Raw genomic sequence first — 11,197 nt, forward strand, 5'->3', positions numbered from 1 at the left:
GTGCGGCTTTGGGAATACGCTGATATACTTTATGTTGTAATAAGATATGTTTACAGCGATATTGATGTTCGGGAAATACAAAGAATTCTAACATAAATGAACCAGTTTCTTACAAAACCAGTATGTGGTATTGTTCGAATCAAATCATTGACCAGTCCTGTAAAAATGAATACCATTTCTGTCTTTGCTGAACAAAGTCCAGTTCCCCGCCTGAAGAGACCATGAACAGATCTTTACCACCACAATGTACAGCTCTCTGTCTGCAATTAAAACTACGGTGTCGACAGAGTTTATGCTCGGGATCGTACGCCACCACATCAACATGCTTTAAGTCGTTAATAGCAAAGTTTCCTTTTGTGTCAGAACGTATTGAAGTGCCGCAATCAATAAGAATGGTCTAAAAATAATCAATAAGAATGGTTTGAAAAACCTTCGTGACTTTGAGGTGTAACTGGTCAGACACCACGATGTATCATTTTCTCGAATTTATTGTTCTAAAAATCAAGAGAATGCGTGTTTAATAGGAAAGAAAGTGCCGAGTGGTGCACAACATTGTTTCTGCTATCATGCAAATGTACGAATTTTGTAGATAGATGTTCTCTAATGATAATACCTTCGTTTTAATATCGAGAGCGAATGCATACTCCCTTGTAGGAGAACGTTTTAAATTCAACGGACGCATGACTCTTCCTCCATAAAGATTCGTGGGATCGTCGTCCGACGTCATGCCGATTGTTCCAGTAATTCTTCCACTCTTAGTACTAAAGCGGCTGCAATCGGATACAACATATAGACTCTAAAATCTCAAAACACTACTGTTCGATTATAATAAAACAAATATATTCAAAAATGAATAAGAAGCTAATTTAACAAAGATGTAGCGATACTTTATCTTTAGCATTTTTTGAATGTGATTGCTTACTACATGTCCATGACGAAGGAAATAGAAAGAGATGAAGCATTCCTGAACTTCTTCTGATAAAAGGAATCTAACCAGCGAATATCAACGAGTTTACTCTTTATAGCACCAAGAGCACCATGGTCAAGACCCCTGCATCAGAGTATATAATACAAATTTTTTGGTTGTTAATTGGAATTGTTGGACTTACCTTTTTTTGGTGAACCGTTTGCTAATTTGACTTGTCGGACCAGTTTTCATTCTGGCGATCATCATTCCTGGTATTTTGATTTCGTAACCTATTGCCAGGCCTGTATGTTGCCAGTCAGGATCCAAATCTACCATTCTGCCGGGTGCTACATCTGTATATGAAAGCGTGTATCATTTTGAAAATAGCAAAAATTTAAAAAATCGTTTGTTACACCTAACTTACATGTCATCCTGCGTTTAGCTAGAAAGTCTTTCTCGTCGCATTCTTCGCCTGGCTTCCAACATGCTGACGTAATTACAGTGTTGCTAAAATAAAAATGACCATTTCCCATTGGATTCATCTGTGTGCTTTGATATGTAAGTTTTTCTTCCGAGTGTCCCTATGTATCATTAAGGGTTGGTCAGCATCCAGCGTCGATGCTAGTACTTTATTAACAAAATCAACGATATAGGAATAATTGAGTTACCCCAGTCCGCACTTTACCAACTGTTTTTTGTCGGAACGTGTTGCATGTTGGACAAAATCGGTCGTTGTTGTACAAAGGAAGAAAGTTATTAACTGTTGGACAGTTGGCGTTAAGCGTTCCGAAAAAATGTATCCTTGGCCAAGAGAGGTAAGCTGTGAAAACATGACACAAATAACAATTGTTATGAAAGTTATATAACATGTTGATGTACTGGATGACTAACATGGACACACAAAGTCATAACATTGCATTTGTTGTCTTGATAATCCATGACACGTCTGCTCTCGATTGCTAATGCAAAACCTTTGTCGAATACGTGTTCCGTTTCCACAAGAGGCACTGCAGTCACTCCAAGCCGTCCATTTCGACCACGTGCCTTGGCTTTCTGCTTGTACGCGTTTATGACCAAGATTACCGTCACTTGTTGAAGATACTGGCCCAGCACTTGCTGTAAGTTATACTGTGTTACTGGTTTGTTATAAAACCCGTAGACAGGATAATACTTATATTTGCCTGAAAGCAAGTGTAGGCTTAGTGGTTAGGCATTAGAAACGTATAGTTACAGGATACCACGCGGTTACGATGCTTGCTACTGAAGGGTGTATATGCAGACATTTCTGTGTAATATATAGGACCTTGCTTCGACTCAGTGGTACCTAATATGTTGTAGCACCCTGGTTGGCGGGGCAATCTGCCTGACATAAATCTCAAAACCGAAAGGACATGCTGTGCTGTAGAATCACACCCACTTAAAACTAAAGTAAAATATACACAGTATTAATTTTCACAACTCTTTTGGTACACAATTATACAACTAAATAGGCTACATACCTTGAACTATAAACATGACGCAAATTCCAAAGCAAATCACCAACGTGATGTCTTTTCTCATTCTTACCAGCACAAATACTATAATACCTTTTAAATTTAAGTTTAATACTTCAACAGCAACGTACCTATACGCGAAATAAAGTATGATGAAAAGATGTTTACACAAAAACCAAAGGCCCGGATAAAACATTACGTAGATCCGAAAATCGTGCACATTTGTTAACATAAACCGGAATTTTGAACGCATTATACCTTCCGGAATCTTATGCATAAGACCTGTGATTCAACGTTTTGTAATACTTCACGATAAACAATAAAACATCACGTAAACAATTAAGGTACTCTAGAAATGCGAATTACGGAAATTAGAAGCGGCGCGTGATCAATAATAAGAGAGAAGGAACTCAGAGAAGGAATTTACTACAGCTAGCAAACGAAAAACGTTAACCTGGACAGATAACCTAACAGACGGCTTTTGAAGCAGCTAAACAGGCGTTATAGCCAATCCAACCCCCTTAACGCACCCTAAGCTGCAGGGTCGTACAGCTTTAACGATCGACGCTTTAGAAACTGCAATTGGTGGTGTGTTTAAACAGTTTATAGATGGCTTCTAGCGCCCATTGGCGTTTTTCAACAAACAGTTACTGGCCGCTGAGGTAATGTACAGCGCTTTTGACTGGGAACTGTTAGCCCTGCACCTTGCAATCCGTATTTTTCGATATTTTATAGAAGGTCGCAGCTTCACTGTCTACACGGATCGCAAACCGTTAACGCTTGAATTATCTAAGTTTTTTTTTAATTATCTAGATTACACAGATCCCTGATCTGGTCGGCATCAGCGTCAACTAGCGGCCATATCAGAATACACCACTGACGTCCAACACGTCAGCAGTAAGAACAATCGATTCGCTGATGCTCCTTCCCGCACGCTTGTGGGAAACATAAACATGCTGCACCTGGACTATACAGGCAGTTGGCAAAAGCGCCGCTCGACCCAGAACCGCTTTACCCAATCTTAAACTAGAAGATATAGCTGTTGACGACACAGACACCAAACTCCTGTGCGATGTTTCCACCGGAAAGCCCTCGACCAATAATACCGTTAATTGGCGAAAAAGGGTGTTTGACATTTTACATATTTTGCCCCCCCGTCTATATAAACCACACGGCGACTCATTGCAAACAAGTTTATGTGGCATAGGCGTATGAAAGAAGACAGTTTGTGGACTGAGCAATGCCTAGCCACAAAATGCTTAAATTCAACACATTGTCTGCCACTTAGATTGACTATAGCATTAATAAGACATATACATCTATATCGACAATTAACAAAATTTGAAATCTAGTTGTGCATAGTTTTTCTTCGTCTTTTGTTCGTAACCGTCTTTGATGAATTTCCATTCCGGCATCGTGTTTGGTCCAGTCTCACTGTCTCCATTTTTGTAAAAAGGTAGAGTTGCAAGTTTTCTTCCTGCTTCAAGTAACTCGTACATGTTGCCCATGCACTTTGACATGCCCGTTGGGTTTCCATTAAAAGCAATTTCTGAGCAAGGAAAAAATCGATTAAACATGTTATTAATTTAGTGGTATCGAAATTTCCAAGCTGTTTTTTTACCTAGACACCGAAGAAGTGAAGTGTACAGCATATTAAATGTTTTTACTTTATGAAAACTGTGCGGTGGCTTTTTCTTGTTATAACGGCTGAATTTATTTATTTTTAGCTGCCACACGTCATCCTTTTCAGATATCGAAAGCGATCTTCCCGTGTAACAAAAATGTGGATGATACGAATGATTAAAGTTCTTTGATGGGAGTCCACAAAACTCGTTATTAAGGTGCAAACATTGATCGGATGCCCATTGAGGTTGAACTTCGGTGACTTCAACCAATTCTCTTCCATGGACAATTTCCTGAAAGCGTATGTAATGCGAATACTCTTCTCTGCGTGAAGAAATTTGTCTTCCACCAAGATTAAGTTGTCGTTGTCGGTGATCACCCGGGTTGTCACTTACAAAAGGCCAGCAAGGCGAACCTCCCTCGCCTTCGTAAACTACTTCAAGAATTGCTTCGATCGCTGACTTTAGCCCAGTGACTGGAAACAGCGTAGCAGTGCTGAGACCTTTAGTGACGTACCACTGTTTGGAGGTCAACTGTTTGTTTGGATCGCCAACGAAAATTGTGTTCTTTATGGAGCCCATCTTAACGCAGGATTCAGCTTGCAATAATTTTAATAGAACATGAGCGTAATAAGCTCCAATCGTGTAAACATCCGCGATTTCTGGAAGTTCCAACATGTCGGTGGTCTTCTCAAATATATCTTTCCAGAAAAGAGGACCATTCACGGTTTTGTCGACCTAAAATACAAACACAGAGCAAAGAATACTTAAAGAAACAGTTCAATATATTTGTTTACCATCCTTGTTGCGTTCAACGTCTGTGCTGCCTTTAACCATCGTGGTCCAGTCGAATTCATCTTTGCAGACGTATCTAAATAACAAAACGTTTAGGAAAACGTATTTCTATAACAAAATAAGTTTTTAAACCTATAGTAAACACCATGATTATATTTTTGCGTATTATTTAAAGGAATCAATTACAATTACCGTATAATATGTTTGTCGTGTTGTTCAATTTCCATCTTCCGCCATCATCATCCGGAAGATCGCTCCACAGAAGAGAAGCGGAGTGAAAAATCTTAAAAACTTCAAGCGATGCTGGTTTCTCAATTTCACTGAAAACTTCTTTCACCATCGATAAGGAGAACTTCTCAAGCTTCAGCATCACGTTCGGCAGCAACTGTGAAGAATGGAAGATACTCACTATAGTTCTCGCGTTTATGCAACATTATACCGCGTATACCCTATACTTATACCTGCATAAATTCGAGACTTGGAAAAGGTGTTGGATAGTTTGGTAACCAATGTGGATCAGTGGTATTTGGCGATCCTCCAATTGCGTTTAGTATGTTTGCGTCCAAGGTCATGTGCAGCATTTCTTCAGTGGCAATTCTAAAAAACAATTGGGAAATTGCTATTAAGATAGTTTACAACTTTTGGATTTAGAACGGTATCATATTTTGACGTTTTAAAAATCATCTTTTACCCTTTCAAGATCGAGTAAGCTTCTTTGAAGCGTTCTCGTTTTAATGAAAACATAGCGGTCATGTATGGCGGTATCGTGTATAGCTCAACGAAAATAGCCATCTGAAGAATTTCTTTTAAATGAGTAACAGTTCTTGTTAGATATTCTTCAGAACCACACACTCTATACCGCCCCTCATTGTAGACGCTGCGAAGTGCTTGTTAAGAAAAATGGTGTAGAGCATGATTGTCATACTAACTTGTACTGTTTGTCAGTCGGTCCGCCTGTAATCTCACATTCCAGCCACCTTCTCACGATCTCCGTCTTGTCTGGTGAGAGGTCACGAGTGGTTGGCATGAAATTAGGATGATTCCAGTCGAACTCGAACATCGACATGTTGATCTTATGTAGCTGCGATCTATTAGCCAAAAAATAATGCCATTTATCTGAAGTTATGTATTTAGCAGGAATACACTAACCTGACGTCATGTATATCACGTAGATTGATAATATTATGTTTCTCCATCACTGGGAAAAGATTGTAATAAAGTTGAAATATGGGTCTGATGTCTTCAGTCCATGTAGGACAGGTTTTCCGCATTGTTACCGCTGGTAACGAACTAAAATACATTTATGGTTTACGATCACTTGAATTGATGCCGACTACACTTCAAACTAAACGCACTTTTACAAACGGTTTGCGGTTATACAATTCACTTAGCCTTAACGTTGATATAGAAAAGTAGTTACCTGAAAACTCTTACTGCAAAATTGAATGTGTAGCGGGAAGCTGTCAAGCTGCATTCTTTTATTGCTTTGGAATAACTACCGGTAGTGAGAGTACATCCGTCCATTGCACCTCCGTCAGCAATTCTAATTGGTTTCTTGCCATCAGGTGCGTACGTTACAGTAAGTCCCAACGGATATACCTGTTGAAACCAAATTATAGTGTGTACAACATGCGAACGAAATGTACGAATTCTCTGTGTTCACCCATGAACGATATAAAACCAAGCTTTACAGATTTTTTATGTGCGGCAAAGGTTTAACTTAATAGCTTATACGCTTAAATAAATTTTCTGCACTTAACTGAAATTTCCAGTACTCGGTAAAATACTACATGTAAACAATTTAACACCAGCAACTATGGGTTACGAAAGCCATTGCAGTGTCAATTGTATCAGGTTACAAAAATAATACTGAACTTATGTACCTGACCATCGACTCCAGCTTTTCTTGGATTCCCAGGATTCCGTACAGCTTTTACTGTTAGAATAGCGGTTCCTTTTCTGTTCGTTGTCGCCGGATCACTTAGTTTTACAGCATTTTTTGGATGAGCCAAATACATTGCTATAGGATCCTACAACATGACATACTATAGGAAACTACTAGTGGTTTAAAATAAGTTAAAATAGCAAAACGAAGTGACTAACCTCGGTAAAAGTACAAGAATCAAGTTCGAAAGGCGTATCTACGATGTGTAAACTTAATGTGGCATTCTTTACTGGTCGAGAAAAGCTGGTAACGATTGCTGGAACTTTCCAAGTTTCACCTCGACTGATGCGTTTCGTAAAACCTCCCATTGTCTACATCATGGACAAATATTAAACTGTTTGTTGACCTGTTATTTTAAACACCTTTATTACCGTACCATCAAGTAGAAACACTCACTTTAAAATTCAACCCGTATTCATCTTCCAAACTCATCAACATACAGCTTCCTTTTCTTGCTGCATCGACCTTTCGGCAATAAGCAGGAAAAAGATCGCACAATTTATATTCCCAACGATTGCTTTGACAGTGATTGTATAACACAGTGTGGTTGACCAATCCAAGTCTGGTGCGCGAAAGAACATCGATCACTTCTTTTGAAAAGTGTTTGAGAGAAACCAAAACGACACCACCACGCTTGAGATACCTTTTTAAAAAATAAAACGTAATAACAACATTTTTGCATATATTGGACACTTATTGTTGCGTGGTAATATGCAGACACTTACCAATTCTGTCCTTGCTGAACAAAGTCCAGTGCCCCGCCTGAAGAGACCATGAACAGATCTTTACCGCCACAATGTACAGCTCTCTGTCTGCAGTTAAAACTACGGTGTCGACAGAGTTTATGCTCGGGATCGTACGCCACCACATCAACATGCTTCAAGTCGTTAATTGCAAAATTTCCATTTGTGTCGGATCGTATTGAAGTGCCACAATCAATCAAAATGGCCTGGGAAAACATAGTGGTGTCTAAGCTGTATTATGTTTTGGTTTCGACATAAGTTGTTTGTGGAACCAAAAGCATGAATGATTTGATATATATGTGTTTATTAATGAAACAAATTTTATATTTTTGCTGAAAAAATTCTGCGTACATTATAGAAAACGGTGATCATACCTTTGTTTTGATATCGAGAGCAAATGCGTACTCCCTTGAAGGGGAACGTTTTAAATTCAACGGACGCATGACTCTTCCTCCGTAAAGATTCGTTGGATCATCGTCCGACGTCATACCGATTGTACCAGTGATTCGTCCGCGGTCAGTTTTAAAACTACTACAATATTAAAACACAGTCCACTTATACAGAGCTTTACACGGTCGTTCACAAAACATTATAGAACATAAGGACAGTGATGATGATACACAATTATACGACATCTTTAAGTCGATACTTACAACATATCCATGACGAAAGAAATAGAAAGAGAAGTGGCATTCATAAATTTCTTCCGATAAAAATCATCCAACCATCGAATTTTAACCAGTTTGCTTTTGATTGTGGCTGCAGTAGCGTGATCGTTTCTGTGAAGCCAAAGCAAGTTGGATAATTTAATGTATCGTTTAAAACCATGTTAGTAGTGAGTTCTTTTGGTATATCCGTTACGATAGTTCATACAGTTATAGCATGGTGTATACTAAAGCACTTACATATTGTTTGATATTCTTTTGGTAATTTGACTACTTGGACCATTCTCCATCATGGCGATCATCATTCCCGGTATTTTGATCTCGTAACCAATAACCTCAGGCGCGGTTTGCCAATCTGGGTCGAGATCCACCATTCTACCGGGTGCCACGTCTTAAAAAATGAGAAAATTATTTCAATCAATAAGCTCGGAATTCGTGACTTTTTCTTAATGTCCTGCACTACAAACACGAAATTGCAAAATGTGTTTGCCTTTACTTTTATTCGCACTTACACGTCACCCTGCGGTTCACCAGAAAGTCTTTCTCGTCACATTCTTCGCCTGGATTCCAACAGGCGGATGTGATTACGGTGTTGCTAAAATAAAAATGACCATTTCCCATTGGGTTCACTTCATTTTGTAAGTAAACAATCTTTTCCTCAGAATGACCCTGTGTTTCCATATAATTTTAAACAAAACTTAAAACGATTTAAATTCAGTTTTAAAATTTATACAATTTTCGCACAAAAACATCGGTTATATAGTGTTATAGTAAACATACAAAATATTTTTACTAACCATTTTTCGAACGATTCTAATTAAATTCTGTCTAAAAGTGTTGCAGCCTATTCATAATTTACCTTTGTTTGAACAAGACTAATCATATTTTGCCGAAAGGTGTTGCAGGTGGGGCAAAACCAACTGTTATTGTACAGACAGCGTTGGTTGTTTACTGTCGGGCAGTCAGCGTTAAGAGTTCCGCTAAAATGTATCCTCGGCCACGATAGATAAGCTACAGGGTAATAATGTTATTGGAACCCCCTTTATTAGGTGTTTAAGATGTAATAATGTCTTACACGGACATACGAAGTCGTAGCATTCCTTTTCTTGTCTTGATATTCCTTGACAAGGTTGTATTATTTGTCGAAGGCAAAACCGCCATCGGGTACGAGTACCTGTGCCACAAGAGGCGCTGCAACTACTCCAAGGGGTCCAAGTTGACCACGTACTATTTTTCGCTGTGTCTATCCATCTTACTTTCTTGCTACAGTTACTGTTACCGGTGCAAATCTCAGTTGTAGTAACTGCTTTAAATTTAAAAATACAATTATGTAAGTAGTTTGGATACCCGCACTGTCACATACATTGCTTAACGCCGATAAATAAACTACATGGAAAAATATAATTACTCACCCAGTTCTGTAAATATGACGCAAAGTCCAAAGAAAAGCCCAATTCGTCCTAACATCTTATTTGTACATACAGCTAATTCTACTGTAATTAACGAAACAGTAAACAAAAGACGCTTGGTAGACAAAACTTAGGAAGGGCAATAGTCCGCGTGGTGTATGTAAGCTAGAAAATCGTGCTGAAAGAAGCTATTAAGCTAAATCTTGATATACAAGGAACTAAAGGAATCGCCATACAACCGGAAAGTGCCTTAATATTAACGATACAGGTTCTCACAACATTGGCCTGAACAGACAGTTTGCACGTTCTTTAAGTGACAGCTTTACTAACTTGAATAAATAAATATTGGAGACATTTCTTGTCTCATATTTCCAAGTATCTATCAGAGTTAATATATGACGCATTATTAACTATACTTGTCCTCGTTCACACACAAGCCGACCTATTTGGCTGATCCATTCGTAACGTGTGAAACCGGAAGCATGTATAATCACTGCAGTGCCGCAAATGTTATATACACTGTTTTAGATATGAAGTTGAGCGAAGCTAGCACCTGTTTGAGATATTGCAGTTTAAGCTATATTCACTTGTACAAATTAACCGTCTTATTATTTTATATACATATGTATTCTATTTGTATAAGGTACGGAATAAGTAGTCATGCCAACTGCTGCAACTTATATATACCGTCGCATACGAATTAACAATAAAGATATAATCAGATACTCTTCGAGTCATTGCAATACAGATTTAACGCTGCCCGAGTCGTCCTTATAATCGAGGCTAGATATTCCAAAAGGACAATTGGTATTAGAGTTAGACCCTATACGAGACTAGGGATAGCGTTCAACCTACTGCTTCAGGAGACTCGCACGCCGTAACAATCGAAGCATCACAAATCCGAGCGACACCTACTGAGGAACTACCTTAAACCATAGTATACTGAAGTGATAGTACGCTAACGAGACCACGTGACCACTTTTCACGCATGAGTGCACAGTTGCACTTCGCCCGACAGTTCAGCCAGACAGTGCAGTATAACAGTGCAAAGCAGAGTCCGTATATAAGCATTTTTATATGTTTATATACGGAAATGGATCGCGAAAATTGTTGTATAATGTACAGTGACACATTTTTAATAGTTTAGCGAATTTGACTGATCGTTTGCACCATTAGTCACACAAATGGAAATTGCATGTTATTAAATATCTACCTTGGAGAAAGGATTTAGATGAATATGTGCCTTTGTTAAACGGGTTCGAAATAACAACATGGTTGATTGTTCTTGTTCGTATAGCTGGTCAATATGTTGCCATAAAATAGCACATACAGGTAGTCTGCATATGGGCATTTCAGCAGTCCAGGCACTTTCTCCATCATGTTAATAATTGCATTAGAATTGTTTCCGAAATCTTCAATAATTACAGTGGGTTGAATATCTGCCAGATCAGAACTCAATGCATAAGTTCTGAGATTTTTACTTGTAAAGTTCTTATATCTGGTGCTACCTGTGGTTAGTGAATCGGCAAATAGGTCGTCCAGAAAACTTTCGTTTAAGCAGAGGCCATTGTATATATGCTACTCTATGATGATTATTTCCAATCTGGCTACAAATGTA

General features: G+C 38.5%; 2 protein-coding genes across 3 annotated transcripts; both read right to left on the minus strand.

The window, feature by feature from the left end:
- Positions 1–9: 9 nt before the first annotated feature.
- On the minus strand, positions 10–3,491 carry LOC108951128. Its single transcript, XM_018817892.2, has 8 exons — positions 2,407–3,491; positions 1,799–2,023; positions 1,576–1,727; positions 1,332–1,488; positions 1,110–1,260; positions 923–1,051; positions 614–770; positions 10–397 (listed from the first exon to the last, which is right to left on the minus strand). Exons 1-8 carry the CDS (start codon positions 2,675–2,677, stop codon positions 140–142), a joined length of 1,500 nt encoding a protein of 499 aa, XP_018673437.2. The 5' UTR covers positions 2,678–3,491; the 3' UTR covers positions 10–139.
- An 88-nt stretch (positions 3,492–3,579) lies between these two features.
- On the minus strand, positions 3,580–11,191 carry LOC113474058. Of its 2 annotated transcripts, none has more exons than XM_026833770.1 (20): positions 9,583–11,191; positions 9,246–9,473; positions 9,030–9,181; positions 8,683–8,839; positions 8,411–8,561; positions 8,159–8,284; positions 7,880–8,036; positions 7,488–7,711; positions 7,159–7,405; positions 6,921–7,073; positions 6,701–6,847; positions 6,238–6,416; positions 5,967–6,107; positions 5,747–5,905; positions 5,509–5,694; positions 5,279–5,414; positions 5,010–5,202; positions 4,820–4,893; positions 4,022–4,760; positions 3,580–3,949 (listed from the first exon to the last, which is right to left on the minus strand). In XM_026833770.1, exons 1-20 carry the CDS (start codon positions 9,635–9,637, stop codon positions 3,732–3,734), a joined length of 3,822 nt encoding a protein of 1,273 aa, XP_026689571.1. In that variant the 5' UTR covers positions 9,638–11,191; the 3' UTR covers positions 3,580–3,731. The 2 variants fall into 2 exon arrangements, with proteins under 2 accessions (XP_026689571.1, XP_026689570.1); XM_026833769.1 differs by having other exon boundaries at positions 9,246–9,476.
- Positions 11,192–11,197: the final 6 nt, after the last annotated feature.

The sequence above is a fragment of the Ciona intestinalis genome, chromosome 3, assembly GCF_000224145.3.
Source record: "Ciona intestinalis chromosome 3, KH, whole genome shotgun sequence".
NCBI lineage: Eukaryota > Metazoa > Chordata > Ascidiacea > Phlebobranchia > Cionidae > Ciona > Ciona intestinalis.